General features: G+C 38.9%; 1 protein-coding gene across 1 annotated transcript in view; it reads left to right on the top strand.

Annotated features, from left to right (window-relative positions):
• Nucleotides 1-25,449, top strand: part of DKK2 (dickkopf WNT signaling pathway inhibitor 2) — a 41,179-nt gene that overhangs the window by 11,107 nt on the left and 4,623 nt on the right. The window contains exons 2-3 of the mRNA XM_032109770.1: nucleotides 24,013-24,163; nucleotides 24,832-24,981. Coding sequence (XP_031965661.1) covers nucleotides 24,013-24,163; nucleotides 24,832-24,981 — 301 coding nt within the window. The remainder of the gene's footprint in view (nucleotides 1-24,012; nucleotides 24,164-24,831; nucleotides 24,982-25,449) is intronic.

The following is a 25,449-nucleotide window of genomic DNA, read 5'->3' as shown; positions in this document are numbered from 1 at the left end:
AGGACTACTCTTCTCTTTCATCACCTATATAAGGTAGTCCAAATTTGGTCATCAGAATAATTTGCTACAATTATTATTACAGAAAGGTTAAATCAGAATAATTTATGCTGTTCCCTCAATGATGAAATAATTATATAAAAGATCAGTGATAGATCTGATCTAATGTAGCAGACACAATTACTCTGGACCTTCTCTCTGGATTCCAATCTTCATCCAGAGTAACTTTTTTCTTAAACCAGCATCTTTTCTTTTTTCTCTGTAAAACTGGACCAGGATGCCGAGATGTTGCAAGGAGAGCTGTAGAGCTTGTCTTTAATGAGCCCCTTCCTGACCCACCCTATGTAAAGCAGTTGACACATCATGTGTTGTGCAGCTGGGACGGCTACCCTGGCACATGTCTCTGATATATGAAGGTATTGACTTTGGCCTTTTGGAAGCCCCGGTCCCATGCTGTTCTCCAGAGTCATGTTTAAGTCATTTCCCAGATACTGTGGATATAGGGGTGGTAGGAGCAAAAGCTGAAGTGGAATTCATGAGTTCAGATTTAGCTGATTCTGTGAAAACAGATTGCACAACACATACTGACAGTTTCTGGATTAGATTTTCTCTCTTTCCTTGGTTTGACCCCCAGTGCTCCTCTGTCAGCTGGTCAGTATTTGGTTCTGAAGCTGTAGAGTCTGTGCGTTTGTGTGTGTGTGTGAGTGGTTTTTTAGTTCGAGCTTTTTCGGGGGTAGTCTTTATGCTTGTACACTTTGACCATTGTTAGTAAGATGGTCACTGCTTTAACTTTTGATCCCCTTCTGTCCTAAATGACCCTATTGTCAGGACATTAATTTAAAGAGTAGCTACTACAGGACATTTTGTGAACATTTGCTTCTTCTGAAGTTCATTTTAACAATGTTTCACCTGAATATTTTTCAGAACAAAAAAGTCTCTAAGGCTCTTCTGTCCTGACAACATGTGTAAGGCTGAGGCTTCCTTCTTCCTCCCAGCCTACCTCACAAAACCCTCTCTCAATACACAACCTTAATCATACCTGTAACTGCAATCTCAAAGTTCATCTTTCAAAACAGCATTTTTTTACCAGACTAATAAGACATCAAAATCAAATTACACCATTTTTGCTCTTCAAATATTTGTGCCAATGGAGGTATAGCTCAAGTACAAAAACTTCAAAGAATCTGAATTGCCAAGGGATGACCCATTTCGTAACTGATTAGAATAACTGATAACTGATCAAAAATAAGCAGGACTAAACTGCTACATTTCACTATACAGGGAGGCTATAGGCAAAGCTTCGCATAAACCTTTCAGGACTGATGCTGTTCAACTTATTGACAAACGTTCTGGAAAATGGGGAACTAATGAGGCACAGTAATTTTTACAAAATTTAGTCACAACAGTAAGAACTTAAGTGGATCGCAGAGTTGCAGTAAATGCCAGTATGCTGACCACCTAAGAGATAAATCCCATGGGTAAAATTCCATTTCTAATAGTGTAAAGCAATATATATGGCAAAAATGTGATGGCAGTTGAGCACGTACAGTGATAACTTGTAATTTAGAGTGAATTTAGCTATCTTCAATGGTGAAGCAACAGCAGAGAGACAAAAATTAAATACTAAAAAAAATATAAAAAGATGATTCCACTTGGAAGTGGAATATCAGGAAGTGAAAAAACAAAACCAGGGTATTTTTAAACTGGTTCAGATTTCATGGTGCTGGATAACTGTTAAAAGATATAAAAAGCAGTCAGGATTAAACGGAGAAGGAGGATGGCAGGATCATCATAACAGCAGAACTGCTTAAACACAGGAGACACTAAATAGAATGCAAAGACCCGGTTTGGAAAAGGAATGCCCATGGGAGAACAGGACGGAGAGAGATAAAGTAATGAAGAGTCAGGAGAAGGTGACTGGGGAGCAATCGCTCAGTGTTTGCTGTAGAAGAGCCAAGAGCAGACTGTGTGAAATTATCAGACAGCCAGGAACTACTTTTTCATGTTGTGAAGCTCATTGCCACATGATGCTGTGGGAGCCATATGGAACTGCTCAAATGGAGAGGAGACAGACACAGAGATGAGAGATTGCACTGGTAGGTACTGAACTTTGAGCTTCAAATCTGTCTAAGTGACTGTTGGCTAGAGCTGGGAGAATGCATCTGGGAGAAGTCCTTCTGGACTTGCCTAGGATATTATTCCTTTGAGTATTTGCATCTAGCCTGACCACTTTGCTCTGATACATTACAGCAACTTTTATGGGTTTTTTATCAACATAAATATCAATAAAAATTTGTATTTTATCAGTATCATAAGTAGCCCAGCTTGTTACCTCATTTTATCAGGAAACTTAAGCATATCTGGTTCAATGTAAGCATTTGTGTTGCTTAATGTAGTTCTGTTAAGATGTGCATATACTAATATTAGGCAAAAACTTCACTACTGAGCTGAACCTGATCCTTGGGTCTATGACAGTGGGCACTGATTTTCATATCGTCTCCAATGCCCATGGACATCAGTGCTAATACTCCCACGAATCCCAGTGTGGCTGTGTTATCCACATTTTTAGTCAAAATGTTAAGTAGTCCAAAGAGATTGCTGCAGCAAATGGAAAACATGACTACCATGAAAAGGAAATGGAAAAAAGAAGAGGCAAAGAGGTTTAGAACAGATTTACAAGGAATGTAGCATACACAAGTCATGGGAGACTTTTCAAAGATTTTTGCTGCAATTTAGTCAGCTACAGAAGTAAATACTTTCCAAAAAGGGTAAGATTTTCAAGTCACTCATTACTCAGAATGAAGATTTTTGGGTTTGGGGAGAGCCTTTTTGCTTTTCTTTCTAATTTCCGTAAGAATTTTGCTAATGGGTAAATTTTTCCCTTGCGAAATATCATTGTACACAGGGCTAAATATCTTCAAACTTTTCAAAAGTCAAGGTTTCCGAAGTTGTTACAGTTTTGATGGAAACTACTCTGAAGCCGGGGAAATACAGGGTTGGTTGGCTCTGTCAATAAATAGGTACAAAAAGCTGAGGACAAAGAGCAACTCAGGATTACAGTCAAACAACCCAGTAATCTCCTGTTTTATCTTTGAAGTCAATTTGACCAGAGATTTTAGGAGCCTAAATAGAAGTCACAGTGTTATAAGTGCTGGTATGTGTCTGTGTGTCTGTCTTTCCCTGCTTTCACCAGATCCTTCTCTGCACCAGGCAAAAGTTGGAGTTCACAAAATATTGTGTTCCCTCTGCTGTTTTCCCCTTGCAGCAGTCTCTGATTACCATCTCTGACTTAATGAGTATTGATAGAATTAAAAAAAAAATTTAAAACCCTCCTTTGATCTCCTCTTCCACCTGCAAACTCCAAAACTGTTAAAAGTCGTGGTTAACACACGTTTAAATACTTTGGCATTCAGACTCGATTCCAACCATCCAGGTCCAGTAAAAAACTTGGCAGAGCTGCTGCCTCTCCACTGTGCTTGAGAGCAAGATGTGACATCTTGTGACCAGTTGATTGATGTGAAGGCACTTGTCACATTTATGGCTAATGCAGTACATGATTCTTGGTAGAATCAACCAAGTCCAGTCTGCTCTGCTCCCTTCCCTAAAGCAGATGTGGAAAGGAGCTTGCTGTCCTGAACTTGTCTGCTTGCTAAAATCTCTGATGCCTTTTCTGCTGGTGGAAAAAATCCCAACTAATGGTGTGTATTTGTTCATTCTGCTGTTTTTGTGCATATAGTATATTAGCTATCTGAGCACAGTGTTTTTAATGGCTGTGTGAAATAGTATTTACAAGGGCCACAAATGCTTTGTTGGTTGGACTTCAAGCATAAGGTTTGGTTGGCTCAGTCATCAGTCATGCTAAATTTCTATGGCATTGATTCCAAAAACCTGTCATTTAAAATGAATTTCCCTATCATGTAAAATGTTCCTCTTTGAAACAAATATATGATATTTTAAAGAACTCAAAACATTTGGAAGATGATAACATATGATGTTTGATAAATCAAAACATTTACACAATGGGGAGTATTTTTAGAGAAGAGAAACACAGAAGAAATTAAATGTCATAAAGTTTAATAGGAAGTGCACAGGTTGAAGATGATCGTGCTTAAATCAATATGCCTTTAAACAGTATTTTCTAAACTTGCCTTGGAATATTTTTTTTTAAAGGTGCATACCTAACATATTTTCTACTTTTGGAACTACATTTTTTTGACAAAATATTCTGCTTCCAAAACACCTGGTAGGATCAGAATTTAGAGAGTGCTTTTAGTGCTTAAGAGAAAACAGACAAAATTTTAATGGAAACTTCATAACTTCCTTGAGACTGTTCCATTTTCACATAAAAATTCTTGGAATAAAAGCTGTTTTTTTCTTTTTAATTGTTCAATGTAATAAAAAGGTGTCATTTTCACAATTGGTACAGGTTCAAAGCAGAACAATATCCTAATATATTGCAGATAGGAAGAATATTTGTTTTGGGAACCTGCATTTGCTCTTGAATCAGCAGGTTACTGCTGCATTCATGTTCTGTACTTCTCAGCTTTCATGCTCTCTTATCCATCTCTTTCTGATATTATATTAAACTCTTGAGTGAATAGAAATTTAGGTTCCCAGGACTCTGAATTAGACTAGAACTCAATTAATCTGACAGACTTTTGAAACTGGGTCTGTAATTCCCAGTTCATTTAGATACGTAATGATCATTTAATCTTCTGTCTGTATTTCTATTTGCTCACTCACTTTTTTATGCAGTAGAAGTCAGTCAATCTTCAGATCAGAAGCATATGGTACCCCTCCAGCAGAAAAACTTTTTCCACCAACAATTTGAAGAGAAATCTAAATAAATAACCCCCAAGGCTGAAAGCAGCCTATTCACCAAACAGTAATTCCACAGGAAAAAGAAATGTTCAGCAAAGTGATCTTTCATTTGAAAATTGGATCCAGACTCTACAAACCGAGAAGGGTGAGCAACTGTGTCATATGCAGTGCAATGCAGTTTGTCTGCAAAGGGTGCTGCCACGAGGTACTAATGTTCTGCTTATGGGGAAGTGCAGTCTGGGCAAAAGTTAAACAGTTTGTTTGTCAGCAAACTGTTGAAATCATGGTGCCATGAACATTATCCCTCATGAATTATAAACAATGCATATGGACCATTCACCAGCTAGTTCAGAATGATGCAATTCAGGACAGATTCATCTTTCAACACTTTGTTTTGAAAATGTAGATTTCTGTTCTTTGAAGAAAGATGGTAAAACCATTATGTCTGGAAGGAAACAAAAATTCCATGTTTGTATTTTGGTCTAATATTGTAGTTTCTTGGTAAATTAATCATTGCTGCCTTTTTTTTCACAAGGATAAGAATTCACTTCTTCCATGGAGCTAAGTTTAGTAGTAGTAGTAGTATCTTATTGAGGATGGAGGGAGGAAAAGTAGTGTAAGGACTTAATGGCCAGTTGTCCTGTCAAAATGCAGTGTTATAACTCTGCTGCCTCTTCAAGCAGCTATGTGTATTTCAAATCCAAGGGTTCCTTTCTGAAAAGAAAAATCACCGTAAGCTATTAAAACTTTGAAAATCTCTTTTTTCCTGAGTTACACTGAGTTTTTTCCACTTGCACAAGTGCTCTGAACTGAAAGAAAATTTCAGCAGTAAAATAGCTGTAAGTTTGTGATATTTATGTAAGAGCTACATCCATTATCTTTGTGCTCCAGTCTCAGATGAATTTGTGCTTAAATTGATTTAGAAAGCAATCACTCAGAAAGGGATTTTAGGTGGCAACTAAAGCATTTCTACCTTTAAAACACTTCCAGAATTTTAGCCAAGGACATAATTTTGGGGTGGTATAGTAAAGAGCATGTCTATTGTTTCCCTACTGTAATACCACATCCTAATTTGATATTTTTTATATTATATGAGACTTATATATCTGTACATATGTGTGTATATATACTAAGACCATTTATGATATGTGGATTAAGCAGGAAGTTTATAATTTATTTTCTGGGTTTTTTTTTTACCGATACTCTTGTTGTTAGAACTGCTTTTGCAGTCTCTAGTATCAGGAAAAGGGAAAACATCATAAAAAAAGTTCAAGAAATTTTTGTAAATACCCAAACCCTTCAGTTCTTTTTAGGGAAAAAAAAAAACAAACCCTTAAAGAAATTAGATCTCTTGAAAACTAAATTATTTATGATTTTGAATTTAATTATTCAGTTTTATTCACTGCTCAAAGAATAGCAAATTTCCTTTTCTAAATAGTTTTGAAGGTAAGGTTGGAGTTTGGAATTAAAGTAAAATTATTATAAAAGAGGTTGCTTTAAAAAATGGTATAATGTGCTTTCATGTGTATTGTTTTCCAAAGTTTAAATTTAGTCAGTTCACAAACAGAGTGAGAATTACTCTATCTCTTGGAGATTAAACCTTTCCTGGGATCAGGCTGTGCACTTTTTCTGGTTCACTCATTACCAATAATAATAATAATTTCGTGATTGCCTTTTGGTCAAGAACTTTGCTGTTGATGCACATGCTAGAGGAGATTAAAATTATTTATCTGGATTAAGTTTAATAGGTGTGATAAATGAGGGGAAATGTTTACTGTGTTAAGAAAATTTAGAAAACAGCTGATTTTAGATGAATCTGATGGCACCATTTAACATATTCCTTACTTCAGCAACCTGATTTTGGGTGGAAAGACTAGTTAAGGCATTTGTAGCACAAAACTAGTGTTTCTTTGATTAAAGAAGTATTGTTGAAGCATAAACTAATTTCAACTTGAAGGGACTGCTTTGACTCAGGTCCCCCCCAAAAATAACCACAGTAATAATAAATGTAACATTGATCTCATATAGTTGTACAAGAAATCTGAATACTGTAGTACAACCTGACTAATTGGTACTGCTTGTCATATTCCTGTGGAAATTAGTGGGAAATTACCAATTTCCACCAATAGCAAAGCTGTCCTTGCAAATAACTTTATATTTTTTAAATTCCTATCACTTCAAACTACAGTGGCACAAAACAAACCTGCATTAATTCTTTCCTCTTATAAGTGTGCATCCTGGCATATCTGACATCTAGAAGTAGTTAGGAACTCCAGCCAGCCTTCTATGTCTGTTCTTGTAAAATTGTATGTCAGTTGAAACTGCCTTACAAATGTATGTTGTCTTTGTCTTACTCCTCAGCTTCAGTCACATTTTAAAACATGGCTATACTGCTTGTTTGCTTGTATAGAAAGATCTGTTAGCTGGTGTTTCAGTCTCGTGTTTATCATGAAAACTCACTGGAAAACTCGGTTACATAGAATTATTTCTAAACCACTTCCTACTTGGTAAGGTAAGGATGGGATTGATAAAACAAAGAAATGTTCATTTGATGTGTGGTTTTGTGACTCACTGGATAAAACTGTTTATGCTGTGTGACTCCAGTAAGTTTTCAAACAACATCAAGGAGATATTTATTGGCACCGCTGTTTTTGTGGCACTGAGAGAAGAATAAATAAGTGTAAAGGAACAGCTGTTTGAAGTTCTTCTAGGAGAATTTAAATCCCATATTGTCCAACAATGTGAATGAGTCTGCATTTGAATGCTAAACCAGAAAGGTTTATAGTGCATATGGTACCTATTTGAATTTTTTAAACGTCTAATTTCTGCTGTGGAAATGGAGGCCAGCTTGAGTTATTTATTGTGGGATGCAGAAGGAAATCGCGACCCTTTGCAGGGACATGTTAGAATCCCTGCACCATTCAGCCAGTTTTCTCCTGTCACACCTACTTAAATTTTCAAAGAGAAGCTTTAACGTATTGAGTGTGCTCTGGATCTTACTAGTTCCGAGCACTTATGACAGCTTTCAGAGATTGCTGGTGGCTCCCAGTAGATTGTAATTCTAGAAACAGGAGCCTGATGCTAAGCATCACCACCTGTTCTCCATTATTTTCCTTCAGAAGAAAACAATGCAAGTATAAGATTACATACTAATGGAACCCATTTTCACTAAATAGGTACATTTGGTCACATGTTATTTGGTGGCCCATAAAAGAAAAAGAAGGAAAATAGTAAGCTGTTTTCAAAAGGGAGAAGCAAATAAAACTTACGAGTTTCCTAACCAGGATAGCTAAACTGAATTCTTCCACAGCAGGTATACCAATATGCAATATGTAAGTACATACAGATTGCTTGTTGGAATGGCTGTGTTTTCAATTTGATTTGTTGACATATCCTAAAAGGCTTTGGACTTCATTCATCTCTTTGTAAATCCACTATAGAACTAGATTTGAATCTTTTTGGCATTTGCACTGAATTCCTATTGCTACTTTGCTTAAAACAATACAGGTCTCATCTCTAACCAAAGTTTCTCTACTGCCCCTCAGTAGAAAAAATTGTAAGCAGATATAGCACGGTTATAATGATACTTGCAAATTATGTGGTATCTGTTATATTCTGTTATCATTTTCCATACACCAGCATGGTCCCATGTTATATCTCTGCTATATGCTCCTGAGACATATATCTAGATAAGTGAAGGAATGTTTAAAATGAACTCATCACTGCTTTTATTACAGGTGTTAGCATGTGCATGTAGGCTGCACATTTTTCAAGCATGGAAGCATGTGTATGTCTCCCTCCCTCGGAATCCTGAGCACTCCAGCATTCACATAGAACCTGTGATGGCCTGGCCTGCTCGGGGTACTCACCAGTCCTAGACTGAGGTGCAGGCCAGCCTCTAAATTGTACCTATATATCTACTTCTTAGCACTTCTTGTTGCTGTTTTTCCTTTTGCTAATACCTTATTCCCAAGACCATTCTAAAAAAAGCAGCTTTTTTTTAAAAGAAGTTTTTTCCTGCTTGTGACACTTGGTGATTCTTCTCCAAGAGTCCATGTCAGACTGTTGGTAGCCTGTAAGTAGTTCTGCTTCTTGTAAACTCTTCAGTAAAAAGTGGTGGGTTTTTTGAGATGACATGCTTTTTGAGGCATTTTAGTTCCTGATTTTTGAAAACAAGGTTCAGCAGTTAATTGAATGGCAGCAAATGAAGGGTGACTTTACCCACTTCTTGCACCTTTGGAGAGATGAGGTGTTATTAGCAGTGTTTCTTTGCTGTGATCATGCTTGGGAGACAAACCCCTCAGTCAGTAACACCATCAGAATGAATGGGGCCGTGTGTGTAGGATGCTTTATAGCTACTTTAAGTCATTTCTGGAGTAGGTTTGGTGGCTGTATGAGGCAGCCTAAATGGAAGGACTGTCTCAGCTCTAATTACCAATGGAGAAAGACTTAGGATCAAGCCTTTGATCTGGTTGATTCTCTCAGATGTGTTTACCCTGTAGTATTGGACTGGAGTCTTAACTGAAGCTGAGGTTTTGCTCAGAGGAAGCAGAAGTAGATTTATGGAGTGCTCTATGGCTGCTTTTTCTGAATGAAGTACTGGTCTAATGACTTATTTTCATGGACTTGATTTGTCTTCAAATCAGATTATTTAAGCTTTGTAGGAGTTTCATTTCAGATGTACAAAATGGATTTTGGTGGACATTGTCAGACCATGACATTACTCAGTATACAGAGGAGTGGATGTGGTGTTTCAGAAAAAACGACAGACATGGTCTTGGCTTTTCTGTGCTCAAAACAAAGCATTTCTATGCCTCTTTTCAAAAGTTTGTCCAAGTTGCTCTAAGTAACTGGAAGTGAATGCTTCCAACTAACACAAAATCTACATTTCATAATTTTTCTCCTGGTATGTATTGATGACTTGCTCTTCAAATCTTTTCTCATGAGCTAAGTCTGTAATGAGTAAATCTATTGTGAAGCTTAGTAAAACCATGGGATCACTGTGAGGACTATTCATGTTAGGGAGAGATAGCAAGATCATGGCTTTTTAGCCTTTTGATTTACCAAATAACTTTAAACCTTCATTCTTATTTTGGCTGGGAAAGCCCCTTTGTTGGCCAGACACAAAATTTCCATTTGTTTACATCAGGTTTTTTCTCACAGAGCAGATAACAGCAGTGATGGATTCAACATCTAAAAGGTCTCTGGCAGGATGGGAGCCTGCACCCAGCCTGCTGAGCACTGTACAAATAGCTTTGCTGTTACTCATGCAGCTTGCTAATAAAAACAGTGATCTGGGAGAGTCATGGACAGAGTTCTGCCTAATGGAGTCTCATTTAAGCTGCGGTTTGCTGCTTTTCTTTTGAACTTCTCAAAAGTCCTTCTTGAGTTACACTTGATAGGAATGATAAGGATACTACTGCAAGTTCCTCAGCAAATCTGTAACACACAGAGCGTTTTTCCATTTAGATGTGTGTGTATTTACATGAAAGTTGGGTCTAAGATGGAGTCTCGTTTCCAGACTAGATGTACTTTGACTTGAAGACCTAAGATCATAAACTTTGATTTTTGGTGTATTGTAAACAACTGTGGCTTAGCCATCAGTGAAAAACAGCTGACACTGAAAAGAAATGAGGAAAGAAAGTCAGCAAATGTTTGTATAAATAGCTGAAAGTGGTGCTGGGGAGGATCCAGGCATTTGTATTTTTCTCTTAGCATGCACTCCGTACTGGCCATCACTCTACAAATGGCTGGGTCTTAGTGCTGTGACAGATTGTTTCACTGCTGCTAGTGCTGATATTTGTCAGTGCCTTCCATCTCCCTTCACTGAGTTTTATAATGAAGGCTTAAAACTACAGCAGAGAAATAGGTCAGTGATTGCAAGGGTGTGTGTGTAGACCTTTGTCCTCTGTTTAAAGAAAAATGGGCTAACTGCACTAAGATGTGCTTCTTCCTTTATTTTGCCAGGTCTCATGTTCAAGCATGGTAAGTCTTGTTAATACAAGATAAGGAAAAATAAGAAAATGCTTGGAAAGGGATGTTTTGGAGCAGAATGATTATGTTCTCTCAGAACGTGTTAGAAAAATATCAAAATAGCAATGTAGTTGTATTTTATGTTCAAGAAATATTCTGACTTATACAGAGGCCTAACTGATGGACAGTATACTTAGGACATGTTTTACTGAGGGACTTCTCAGTATCTGTGCTTATGCTCTTTCACACAGTCAGTCTATAGGCTTCAGCATGATTGCATTGGTTTAACTGAGGAAAATATTTTTTTGAATTGAATAAACCTGGCTAAATATACTTACATTAGATAATAACTATGTAAGTACACTATGTGCTATCTAAGGCTTGAGCTAAGTATTGAGTAATTCATACACCCTATTGTTGCAGCTAAAGATAGCCTGACACCCTCAAACCAAGAATTTTGACTGGTCATTTATTTATAGTGATGTAAACGTATGTTTTTCCTTTACGACATAGTTTACCTCTCTAAAATATGTTATCTCCTGGTTTTTAACCCTTTAAGATAAGCAATGTCTTGCCTTCAGGCCAGGTCCTGAAAGGGATGTGCTTAAGGGAGGTTCTGTTGGTTAAAATGATAACAGTGCACCAAAACAATCAGTTCTGGGTTTTCAGGCAGCAAGTAGCAGCAAGACTGCGCCCCAGGGCCTCAGTTTAGAGAGCTCCTCTTAGTAGGCAAAGTACTGATTGCTCCTATCTCATATGAACCTTTGAATTGTTTTCAATGAAAATCCACCAGATTTAGAAAACACTCTAACTTTTAAAGACTGATACTCAGTTACTTTATGATTTTCCTACTTGGGAAAAACTTCTTAGGACAATGGGAATTGTGCCCGTTTTGAGAATGAGTGGTCTGTGGGAAAGTGGTCATTTTCTGTTTGGATTTTCTCCCTGTGTTTTTTCACAAAACATGCAAACACTCAGGTGAATTTAGTCACTTTGTTATGCAAAGAGCTGCCCGGTGGGTTTTGCAGCTCTTTCAGCAGAGCAGGTGTGTAACCACCACTGATGTAAGAGTTGGTTCAGTGCAGGTGGAGAGAGATCCTCAAGGCCAAGTGCTCGTCAGAGCTAAAGACATGGCCCACAGGGCACCTTGCCAAGCAAATGTGTTGTCTAGTTGTTTTAATTCCAATGTATTCGGAGGAGTCCTGTCTCCTGGAGAGTTAGAGGAACAGGAAACTGAAAGGGAATTGCTTGACTTGGGAAATACCCTTCTCATGACTAAGGAAAACCACCCAGTGTTCATTACTTTTCTGTGATGAAGTACTTTTAATTCATGTCAGTCTAGTCTGCTTTTCTGCCTCCTTGACATGTAATAGGAAAATAATCTGTTGCCCAAGAGATGAATCATGTTTTGTGTACAGTAAACTATTACAAATATATTATCAGAAGCATAAACATGTAAATAATGTCAAGCATCTGAGTAACTTCACTACTGCTAGTAAACTACCCAAGACTTAGTTACAAATATTTTTATCTGTCTAATTCAAATTCTTTTTTTTTTTCTCTGGCGTGTCATGTGAAGTATAGGAAAACAATAAATCCTATCTCCGTATCTTCTGGGAAACACTCTAGCAGGAAACCTTCCTTTGTGATAATCACATAGCCATGGTCAATATTTGGTTTCAACATGAAGTTTAGGGAGAACTCTGAACATAGCCATGCTCTAAAAGATTTTTGCCAGTTGTTAAATAGACTAAGTTTGTCTGTAAAATATGCTTTACAAAATCGAGATGTTTCTATAAAGTATGCTTCCATGGCTATCACTCAAAAGTAGGACACATTTTTTCCTACTTGGCTGGTAAATGTGGTCATCTTGATTTGTGTCTCTTTATAAAGGAGATAATTGTTACAGTCACTATCACTTATATTTAGCATGTCTGAAAGGAAGGGTACAAATTCAGAAAAAAAGAAATAATCATGCAGTTAAATTAATTATTTCTGTACTGTGCACTTCTTATGTGGCCTTGGCACAGCAAGCCATTTAAACCCCACTACCTTGGGCCCATCTGCTTGAAAGAAAGAAGAAAGAAAATAGAAAAGGCAGACAAAACCAATGAAGTAAAACACTTAAAATCTTCTCTGCCCTTGTTGGTTTTGCTATGTAGGCTATCTAGCAGGTAAAGAACTGATCATGTAGAATTCTAAGGAAGCACAGGACCTAGACACTGCCTCTGGGCAAGGTTACAATGCCAACAAGAGGAACTCATATATAGATTGACTCTGTGTTTGCACTCCAGGGCACTTAAATGTGAAAAATGCCTGCTAACGAAGTACGCAGTACCCTAGGAAATTCAGCTCATGCAGAATAGAAGTTGTCAAGAAGGTGGTACAATATTACCATGGTTCCTGCTTCTTTGCCTTTCCTAACACGAATCAGATATGCACTGAAGTTTTCACTATAATAAAGATGCAAGAACTAAAAAGTAGTATCAGGTTGCTGCATCTGGCTTAGCTTTAGAAGTGGAAATGTAGTAACGGTAATGGGATAAACGAAAGGGCCACCCACTATAAAATGTGGGTGACCAGTATAAGGAAAAAGCACCCCCCCCCTTTAATGAGTATTTATTCCAAAGGCTGTTACAAAGAAATTGTTCTCAGTCTGATGTAGTGCCAAACATAGGGGATTAAACTTTTTAATGACTTTTTGTTGACCAGCATCCAAGACATCTAGGAACAAAGCAGAGATTCTGTAACTCCACATAAAGAATATTATTTTCAGACAAGAAGAGAGTGCTTGAAAACATAAGTTCAGAAGATAGGGTAAAAGGTAGCAGGGAAGATGATAAATGCAAGTCTCAGTGGCAGAACCATTTATTTTGAGGGCAGAGAACAGATTTATGGCTAATTCCATGTTAAATGCCAGAATTCTAGGTAATTGCATGCTGACAATGACTAGAATAGGACAGTGTCCATTTTGGCTTGATTCAGAAATTGTGTAGGATTATTCTTTCTTTCTTTCTTTCTTTCTTTCCCCTCTCTTTTTTCTTCCATTTCTATCAGATTAAGTCAGGCTTTTTTCCTACAAATTAGGTGTTTTCTGAAATCCTACCATTCTGTCTCTTTTGTGTCGTGGTCCCTAGCACTGAAGGAAGTCTTGCTTGAAAATGCAAAGGGGCCCATAAGATCGAGAAGAGGGTGTAGTCAGAGTACAGTGTCTGGAATGAAAGATAGTCCCCCAGTGACTATTCCAGACTGAAACCAAGAGCAGTCTCCACTAACTCAGGGACTCCAGACGTAAATGTAGTCTGAAGCCACCCTGTTCTTGCCTCTTGGACTACATGTGCTCATTCTCTCTTCTGAGAATTGGGGGTCTGGGTTTGTTTGAATTAATAGTGAAGTCATTACACTATGTAAATATGTTAGTCTTCATCTGGTTTTACTCACAAGCTATTCTTGCCTTGCTGTGCTGTTCCCGTTTTCTTGTTTGTGCAAAATTAACCAGGAGCATTTTAAAAGAAAAGGGGGGAAAAGGGTGAATAGTGTTGAAACCTTGATTGCTACGTTATTTACCACAGGCTGAAGTTTGGTAGGCAGTTCCAACTTAATCATATAATAAGAGTACAATGGCATTTTTAATGAAGCTTTTAGGGATCCTTTCTCTTTCTCATCTTTGGCCTTCTTTGAGTAAACTGTGATAATTTGCCTTAATAGCCTAGTATTGCAAGTTTTCATTTTGCTCTTACTGAGGAGTCAGCTGAGCAGCAATATGAGTGTAAGCACTTCAGGGAGGTTGCCTGTGCCCTCAGGGGGCTGTGACCAAGTGTTTTCCCAGGACAGCTGATTATTTGCAGGTAGTCCCATTGCATAAGCACTGCTGGCTCCTCATCCAAGCACAACTGCTCCTAGAATGAGTCAGAATGAGGAGCTGCACTCTCATATTGTAATTCTTCCTGTTGCTATGAAAAGGAAAGCCCCAAGCTGCATTATTGACTTGTCCTGTTTCTCAGTCTCACTCATGCAGACCAATTGTAAAAACTGAAGAAATATTAACTTTTTTTGGTTTTTTTTATTTTTCCTTAAAACTCGTGGACTTCTGTGGCAATGCCTCTGAATCACCTGTGGTACAAGAGACTGGAAAGTGGGAGGTGGTGCACGTGCCCCAAAGTTGTTTGTTTGTTCTGACATTAAAGCTGGACTGATGGATTTTTGATGTCTGATTTCATTCTCTGTAGCTGCTTTGGCATTCTCAGTTCCCCTCGCAGTGGAGCAGTCACAGCCATCACATTGCAGAGGGCTCACGTAAAACAGGAAAAGAGGGAAGGTGTTTGGAATATCAGATGACAGTGGTGGTTTCTGATGCATAGAGAAAGAATTGGGGATTGAAAGAGGCATATGAGCCAGGTGTTCTCACATAAATGACCATAAGGGAAGGAGACAATAATACTGACATTTGGTAATGATGTTAGGTTGTGGTCAGCAGTCTTCTGCTGAGGTGGAGACTGCAGTTCATCCTTCTCAGACATATGGCATCTGGCTGTCTCTCCAGCTGCCACAAAATCATGTTTGCAGGGCTGTCCTTTTAAATATGAGAACCAGAGAAAGTGCATTTTGAAAAATGGTGTCTTAAATGCTTCGTATTCTGCAATGCAAACTGTATTCTGTAAGGAATACCAAAAAGTCATTTCCAGGGTGAGGATTGCAGATGCTGAACAAATGTTTATAACCTGAAAACACTCTCCAGGCAGTGTAGCAGACAAAGAAGAGTTTCTGCACTGACTTCAGTAAGACAGGTTTTCCCCCTTGTTTTTCTAGATTTTATGAATGTTTGAAAGCAAAGGCAGTTTACTCGCTTAGCAGGAATACTAGAGAAGGTAAAGCTGTCATCTCATTTTTCTTGCTTTGTATATATGCTTACAGAGATGGCTCCAAATTAAAGCTCCACCTTGAAAGCGTGCCATGATTTGTGGATGTTCAGACCCAGGTGTTAAACAGTAACTTGCTGCCTGTTCCCAGCAGTGTTATTCTACACCCAACCACATCATCTGTTTATTTCCCTTTGGTTTAGTGCCTGGTACTTCAGGAGCCATAGGGTCTGCTAGCTGTTTTCATCTGGGTAGTATTCTTAGTATTCCAACTGCTCACCCATCGCAGTAAACATATTTATCAAAAAGCCAGAAGAATCTCATGCTGAAATGGATGATAAATAGCCAATTAGAGACAAAACTAAAAAGCAAAACCATCAGAAAAGGGGTGGGGAAAAGGCAGAGATAAAAGAGCAAGAATAGTCTGTTGAAAAGACTGGACATAGAACGAAGCACATGTTAACAAACCTTCATTTTTTGAGCAGCCTTTGGTGGTGCATTTGAAAATGATGTAAAATCAAGACCTGGAGGTTTCCTGTCACACTGATTTAGTACTACACTGTTGACTTCAAAGATTACGTAACATGGTTTTGATGCTCTGTTGTGATGCTGCTGCTGGTAGTTCACCAGACAATATGAATCATACACATTGTGAGACAGAGTCTGTAACATTTGGGGTCAAACTGACTGTTCCCCAAATTTTTGTACCTTCTATAGCCATGTCTTCTGTAAGGTCCCAGTCCTACAGAGCAGGAAGCTGCCTTCAAAATCGAGTAGAGTAGGTGGCTCATTATTTAGCTGATGCACTTGTAGTCTTTCAGATTACCTTCCTCCATATGTCCTTCTGAAGCCAAGGCCAGCTTTAAACAGACACTACGCCCTCCCAGTAGGACACAAAATGTAGGTAGTTCTGTAACAGGTGTAGAATTATGAACTGTAGAATAACAGGTTGGAATGATCTAGATAGTCTAGATCTAAAATGCTTGTTGAAATCCATGATGTGGGCTGGGAGATCCATAGGGTAACAGTGTGAGTGAGATCTCATTCAGGAAAAATCTTTGGAGGTTATTTTTCTGTCTGCACTGGGAGAGTCACCGCTCACACTGACTAGTGCTGTGTGAAATAGGGCAACACAGCTCCCCTGTTCATTTGGAGGTGTTTGTCTCCACCAGACGCAGCTACACACTCCCCCTAAGCACAGCTCCATGCACAACTGTCTAGGGCTTGCAGAACAGGATGTTGTTTTCCATGGCATTATTGTTTGGTCAAGGAAAACTTATGAGACTGCCCCTGTGAGTTCTGCCTGTTGGTACAGAGGGACCTCAGTGAGGTTTGTTTCCTGGTTAAGATCGGAATTTTCTTTGGCTCTAGGAAATCATGAGGGCTAAACTACTGCATGCTGTAGAATTGTTCTTCCCCTGGTGGTCTAGCAGTGGATTGAGAATTCCTTTGAAACATGAATATTTATTGTTTAATAATGCAGGCTTCTGGGACCATTATCCACACAGTTTGAAGGAAGGATCTTTGGAAGCTGCAGTACATGTATCCATGATGTAGCACTCTGTGAATCAGACCTCATGTTAGAGCAGTGTTGTTTTAAATTGAAGAGTTAAAAATAAATTATCTCTAGAAGAAAGTGCCTATGATTAGAGGCTGAAGATGGTGCTTTTCTCTTTAGGTCCAGCAGAGAAATGGGTCAGAGATATATTATTTTAATGAGAAGGAGGTTTGGTGAGAAAAATTGAATCATTAAACTTGCTATGGCAACCGAAAGAAGTAAATCTGTTTCATTGCAACTACTGTAAGTTTTTCTTTCAGGAACGGTCTGTGCCACAGCAGTCACTGAGAATTGAGTTTCTGGTTTCTCAGTCTGAGACAGGATCCATGTCTGGAGCTGTCTGAGAGCACAGCATGATTTCCTCTGTGGGATAAATTAACCATGGCTTTGTGCTTGCACACAGTGAGATCCCTCACTATCATCTATGCCTATGTTGAGCTAAGAATAGAAAAAAGCAACATCAGCAGTGCTGTGGGAAAACTACATCGCTCCAGATGACTGCTGATAAGCTCTTTTCTTGTTTGGGATTAACAATAAGATAGTAGTAAATAATGGTCATTTCTCGTCCACATCTTAACCTACACATCTGCTTAGCAGCTAGGAGAAAGTTAGGCTGAAGTCTGTCAGAGGTGGATTTTTCTTGATACACCTGAGAAGCCATCAGTAAGTAGTTTAATTGCCTTGCAGGGAAAAAAAAGACAACCCACAAGGAGCAGGGAGTTTGCTTTGTTAGTTGGTTACTAAAAAGATTTGAATTCCCCTCTTACCCCCTCCATTCTGCTTTATCACATTCATGTGGTTCAGAATAAAGAGCTCTTATTTGCATTGTTACTAAGGTTTGTATCCTGTGAAATCGTGTTAGGATTTCTCTCAGACTTCATAGAGAGGTTCTTCACTCTGTCTCCAAAGAGGCGAGTGGGACAAATCCCACATGTGATGTATTCATTTAGCTCTATAGGCCACATGTTGCATACAACTGTCCCACCAATGCTGGTCTGTTAAAAGCCAAAACAAATCTGAGATCCCAACTCAGAATCAGGCCCAACTGGGGAGCCAAACAATGACTTGCATTCTTTGTAGTTAGTCTTGACAGCGGGCTATTTGGTTAAAGCATATGTTTGCATTTCCTAATTTATTGGCATGCTTTTAATTTGGATTACTAATTCTTCAGAGAAAGAGAAAAGAAAAAGAAAACATGGCACCCCTGTGGCTATTTCATATGTTTGCTCCATGGGGATCAAGTCCTTGCTCTGAAAGATAGTTCTGTCCTGTCCAAAGCAGGATGGGAAGGAGAGACTCTCACCATGATTGAGCCAGTTAGTTGCTTCATTGTGCCTGATGGCTTTGGAATATTAAGCAATATGCCCAAGACTAAAGGGCAAACAAGCTCTTTTGTTCATCTCTCAAGTGGAGGTTGGAAACTCTGTCCTCTTGCCTATAGTTCAGGACAGTTTTGATCATCTAGCCGGCATACTGGCTGCAGAGAGGCCAGCTTCCATGTCCTTCACAGTCATTATTTTAAAATTTACAGAAATATGATTAATTGAAATAGAGAAAATAACCTTTTTTCCTTAAGTAACAAGTGAGTAATAGAGTGAGTTGCAGTACCAATTCATTTGTGGTAAGCTGTCTCATGGGCACTGTGTGAATATAAAAGATTGTGTAAATGTGATGTAGAAGAGATTTTGGCAGCAGCAGAAGACATGTCTGTAGTATGTGGTAGCATAGCCTAGCGGCACGGGTACTTGCACAGGATATGAATAAATAGGGATAGTACGTACAAGACCGAGTAAGAGCCTAAATTTGTTTTCTAACGTACGGGTACCTGGGAAGCAAGGCCATTCCTGGGATAATGTACGTGTCCATTTCCTTGTCTCACCTTTGCAATATAGCTACTGCCTCTTGGCCAAGTGAGAGAGGATGACAAAGGGCTGACCTGGTAGCTCTGGAGAGCTCTCACTTTCTGGCTGTACAACTGGTCGAGGCTTTTCTCCTCTTCTTCAGTTCAGTCCCCACTATCATCAGGGGATGATTGTGTGGACCAAATCCAGCAGAGTGTCCAGTACGGTAAGTGCAGTGATACTGTCATTTTTGTGATGCATGAGACTTCATCTGTCTTACTGAGTGCTGCTTGGCATCTGCAGTGAAAGGCTAATGGACAACTTCCATGCTGTTTCTTCTGCTGGGAGTGGTAGTAGCCATGGTTTTCTGCCAGGACTGACTCTGCACTTGGACTTTATGACGTGTTTAAAAAAAAAAGTTAACTGCTTCTGGGGGAATCACTACTGATATCTGTTCCATCAGAACACATATTTAGGCACAGCTCCTCTCAGCGTTGAAGGTGGGTGTGAAGCCAGCGGTGTCTAGGACTGCTTGTGCTGCATAAGTGATGACACAGCCTAGGTAAATTTCACTGACATAGTTAGCTAGTATGGCGGGGAGTACTTCAGCATAAAAACAAATGAGACCTCATAATACGAACAAATGAGAGCCTGGTGACCAAGACCTGGCTGGGAATATTGTCTTCAACTATTTGCTGGAAGCCATGCTGAAATTCAAGACCTTATCTCCCAAAGCTCAGTAAAGTATATTTGCCATCAGTCTCCCCACCCTTCAGCACATTACAGCATCTGTCTTACTCTTCCCCTGGAGTGTTTCTCCATTACTTTTTATAGTGCCAGACAGAGAGACTCAAACTGTTTGACTTCTTAGCACAGCAGTCTCACCACTTAGTATTGCTACAGCTTGCAGTGAAACTCTGTTGTGCCTATAAAATACGTGTGATAGCAAATGACTCCAGAAAAAATATCAAGAAAATGTCATTGCACTGAGAAGAGGGGCTAAGAGGTCCTCTGTCAAAAGGGGAAGACAAAGGTGAACACAAACCTCACTGCTCAAATCATGGGAACGACATTACCCACTTAGTCACAAAATCTAGACAGTCAGTTCCTTACTCAGCCTTCCTGGGAAGTCAATAAAAAAAGGAAGATCTTCAGTAGCCTGGAAGGACTTGTTCAACTATAAAAATCCCCAACTTTTCTCCTCTATTGTCTGCATAATTTCCCTTGAGCACTTCTATCATGCACTCATGGAATTTTGAATATAAATTCAGGAAGGGAAGGAATATTCTCTCTCTTCAAGAGAAAAGTTCAACATTTCTGTGTTGTTGTGACCTTACTGGTAAAGGTTAGTCGTGGTGGACTGATGCAGGTGACATTTTGGCACAGCACAAGCAACACCCATTTCAATACCTAGCCTGAATCCTCCAACATTGCAAAAATCCCTTTGCTGTAAATTTTTGGACAAGCAATCAACAGTGTCTTTTATACAAGGATACAAAAATAATTGGAATGGCTGAGGAAAAAACATGTCAGTAAACAATGCTCCTAATCAGACAACACATTCTGAAAATGTGACTCATTATCACAGGCAAATCTAGTTTATGTCATCCTACGGGTGACTTGATTGCCTGTAACTGGGATAAAAAAATAAGATTGTTTAAATGCAGCTTCAGGGAGTGCTACATATTTTATCTCAGTTTCATCTGGTTTCCCATGATATCAAAGCTATGTTTAGTGGATAGAGATTTACAACCAGAAAATGATACGTATAGCTGAAGAATGTGAAGGGATGATGTGCCTTATAGAATTAGTTATCATTGCTGGGGAAGTAGAGCTGGTTTACAGCTTGCTTCTTCCCTCTGCATCTGGGACTGATCTGTGTCTTTGTGTTGTATATAGGAAATGTTCTCCACAATTCTCTGAACGTAAAGACTCTGTACCAGGCGCTGTGGTGTAGGAGATTTTGAAAACCTTGACTTATGCATAGACAATAGTTAACATGCACATTTTTACAAGTGTGTTTTCTTTACCCTGTATTTTAAGAAAGAAATATGCCTAGATTGACTCAACTGACAACAAAGGAATAATTATGGATGCATTTCCCTCCTGCTAGCAAAGGCTATGTACACAATATATTATTTTGTTTTATTTTTCTCTTTTAATAATGAATGCTACTCAGCAATAGAAATTACTTTCCTGAGAGCAAGAATTATTCCAATGAATGTCTAGTGACTAGGAAACAGACACAAGGCTATATAGGCATTTTTGTTTCAAGGTCCCTGTGATTGATAGCCAGGCTATAAATGCGTGGTGGTTTTGGCAGATTGAAACAGTTGATGGCATCAGGCATTTGCAAGATGGTTTTATATATGACAGGTTCACTGGACTTGCTAGGTGTTGTCTGAGCTACATGTAACAGAATTTTTTTTTTATGTGCTGCGTTCATTTGCCTAAGGTAGGTTAGTTTTGGCTTATTGTAATTCAAAAGTATTATTTTTATTTAGGAATGGGCTCTAGATTAGGAAGAAAGGCTGGGTTGTGTTGATTTCCCTAGCAGTTTTTGAAGTTGTCTTCTATTACTCTTACCATTCTCAAGGACAGAGCTTAGAACTGACAATTAGATACATATCTTGAAATATCTTTTCCATGTCACTCAGCTTAAAAGCCAAAAGTAAAGCAATCACTAGATAGGGTATCTGAGAGCATTCATTAGCACCATTCAGGATCAGGGAACTCTTTTTTTTTGAAAAGCTATTTGAGGAACCAAAATAAAACTGCAAGTAGGCTTCTTGCTGACAAGTTGCAGGTGTATACCACATGCCCATATTGGAAAAAAGATGTGGTTATGAAGGTCTTGATGACAGACAAGGGTCTAAAATGCCTTCATCTCCAGGTTTTAGCCAGTCCATCTGTTTTTTATTTGCATTTTCTCCAGCTAGCAGAGTTAATATTATCTAAACCCAGTATAACCATGCACAAGTCTATATAAAATCACTTTTTTTTGCATTGGAAGATCCTTAGGTTAGTAAGGTATCATTTAAATCAGGGACGTCTTACTTTTACGGTAATTGTATAATAAATTTTAAGTCAGTTTTATTTATTTATTTGTGGAAAAATGAGGGAAAGGAGTGATGAGATTGAGGGAAAAGCACTTTAGCTCTGCTTCGCAAGAATAAGTAGAATCGCTTATGCCTTAAGAGTACCAAAAAGGTGAGTGTTTGCATTTTTCTTTTATTAGTACTCCTAGCTTACAAGATCTGTCCTTCTTTGATGTTCATCCTCTTGAGGAAATGTTCGCTCTTAAGGCTAAAAAACTTCCACGTCCTTCAGATTACTCCAAACAGCTGCATCCTGGAAAAATTCTCAAAGCCACATATTCAGAGGGCAGAAGTAATGAGACAACAGCACTTGGGAAATATCCAGCCAGCACTTCTGGTACTGTGAAGTAAATTTTGACAAAGAAAACAACTCATGAAGTAACATGAAAAACGGCTTAGTTTCCCCTCCGACTACTGACATTAGAGAAATCTGTTTGGTTTATTAGAAGACCTCTTGTTTCTTATGTGATTCTCAACAGAATGGTATGAAGATAGATAAATAAGAGTTTCTCCATATAAAGGAACAATTTTCAAAGTGAATTGTCAAAGGCCTCGCAGTTTTTCTTTTCTGAGAGCAATATAAGTCTTGATTTAAAATATGATTACAGAAAAGTAATCATTCTACACTGCAATGATGATGTTGACCTTTTTGTTTGGGGTGAACAATTTATTGAAAAATCATTTTGAAAAGCAGCAGTTTTATTTCTTTGAAATACTGGAGAAAATTAATTGAGGAAGTGTACACATAGTTTTCCAGGAAGTGCACAGAATTTATTGTCACCTATTTTATCTCAACAAATTCCTCAAGTATAATTTTGAGGAATGGGGAAAAAAAAATCTGTAATTAATTTAATAGGCAGTAAAATTAGATTCAGAAAGATAGCATAGTTGTAGCTGTGTGGGAGTCAGCAGAAAGCATCCTGGAATGTGGCAGTTATGTGTTATTATGTCTCCTTCAAGCAGCTTGTCTTTTCCTTTTGTAGGAACAAACTTTATCGGAGAATGCAGTGCTTTTGCATCCTTTTTTAAAAAGGCTGTTTTCCTGTGAGTTAATGCTGGCTCTGATGAATATAGAAGGATTGTATACCCATGTATCTGCTTGCAGGGAATTATATGTGCAAGATATTTTGTGCTCTATAATATATTCCATGCTGCATACCATAGGGTGTTGTTTAGCAGGTGGCAAGTTTAAGGAGTATTCTAAGACAGTAAGTGAACTAAAGATTATCAAAGTGAAATGGTGACCAGTGATATTTGTTCACTTCCAAGGAGTCCCACTGGTGTGGGCCAGGGACAAGTGGTGCAGTTGCAAAGACATTTGAATGACTGCAATGCAGATAGTCACTGTGACGACACTAAGCTTATTATCTACCAGTGTGTTTGACAGCTGTCAAAGGAAAAATGTCTCCTTGGAGTTTCAAATGAAATGCTGCCTATTGGAGGGTGTGTTTCAGTATTTTTATGGCTTTCATGACCCTGTTGATTCTTCATTGTGGAGTTTTAAGCTCTTGTCTATGAATCCGATCCCTGAAACCACAAAAATATGAGATCTCTTGTGCCCACATACATTTGACATAAGGAAAGATTAAATTACGAGTGAGCAGGTTGTATCTTTCTTATTCTTTAAGCAATGGCCAGCAGTTGTGTGAGCTTAAAAATTGCTCTATGGCTGCAGTGGAGCATCCTTAGGTGCATCTCCTAGCCCCATGAATTGTTACCTCAGGTATCGTTTTATTTTGGAGGTTTTGGTGATAGTTTGTTTTCTTGTTTTTTTGTTTGCTTGTTTTGTTGGGTGTTTTTAATGGGCTGCATCCATTCCTTGTACAAAAGAGTGCCTCACTGTAAACCTTTCTGTTCCCCACTAGGCCTATCCTTGTACTAACGACAAGGAATGCGAGGTTGGGCGGTACTGCCACAGCCCTCACCAAGCCACGTCTGCGTGCATGATGTGCCGGAGAAAGAAGAAGCGCTGCCACCGGGATGGGATGTGCTGTCCCGGGAACCGCTGCAACAATGGTATGGCTGCCAGCTCTGGGCTTTTCTGCAGAAAATCAGCCTTTTGACATCATCTGTTTCTGTGTGTGTGCCCAGCAAGTGTTTTTTCCTGGGTGATGGCACTTCTATTTCTAAACCAAGAAAATTTAGTCGTCTACTTCATGCCAATCTGCCTAATTTTCTTGAATAGTATTTCTATGTTTAGGGGTCAGGTACTACCAGTCTTTTTTTATATTTTGTGGTGGGAAAACACAAAAATATTGCTGCTGCTGCCTAAAATTACAGCTCTATATTCAATGTGGTTTGATCCACTGGAAGACTGCACAGAAGTCATATTTTAAGGAAGCAAAGGAGACTTCATGAATCCTGAATCTACTCTGGCTGGGGAGGGTTATAACTATACTGTTTGCATTCCCATACTTTCCTCTGGAGGCTGGAGAGACATGTCTGTAAGGAGGTCTCCAGGGGCTCAGACCAGAAAGCCAGAGTGATAGAGAGAGCATCTGACAGTGAGTGAAGCAGAGCTGTTGTGAAGCTAAGTGCCAGGAACCAGAAGTGAACGTGTGATTGGAGCTGAGCGTCACTGAGGTCAAACCCCAGTGCTTTCATCATCCTGACCTGGTCAGTGCATGTCTCTCAGCTGCTTTTCCTCTTATGCAGATCTTTGAGTGACTGTCTTTTCCTTGCAGGTATTTGCATTCCAGTAACTGAAAGCATCCTTACTCCTCACATCCCTGCTCTAGAAGGGCCACGCAACAAGAAGAATGGTCATTATGCAAGCAAGGATTTGGGATGGCACAACCTGGGGAGGCCCCGATCCAAGCTGTCACACATAAAAGGTAAGATCACACTTGGGCTGGACTGCTCTGTTCCTTCATGTCATGAATCATATTATTGCTGTTCAGATACAGTGGTGGAAACCAGAAATAGGCAGTAATTTCACAGAGAGTGAATGTCTATTGTGAGAATTCACAGCATGACTCAGAAAGTGATGTAATGTCAACCGACATTCCTGTGATTGAAACAGCATCTGCTTTCTTCTCTGTATCAGATGTGGACTGACAATCATGTTATCAGTTGTGCAAGACTGAAGACATCCTCCTCTTGTAATAGCCATGTAATTGAACACTTGTAATTGTGCTTACAATCCTGTAGCAGAATTTCTCCTTACTAAGTCTTGTGTTTACATCCTTCAAATAGCCACAGGTGGAAATATCACCTCTCCTTTTTCTGAGTTTCATTTGCATAAGTCTGCACTGAATCTGTACTTTCATGTTTTCCCATGAGATAAAATAATTTGGTTGCTC

This window comes from Corvus moneduloides, chromosome 5 (assembly GCF_009650955.1).
Source record: "Corvus moneduloides isolate bCorMon1 chromosome 5, bCorMon1.pri, whole genome shotgun sequence".
Classification (NCBI taxonomy): domain Eukaryota; kingdom Metazoa; phylum Chordata; class Aves; order Passeriformes; family Corvidae; genus Corvus; species Corvus moneduloides.
The sequence above is the reverse complement of the archived record's forward strand: the minus strand, read 5'-3'. Positions and strand labels throughout refer to the sequence as shown.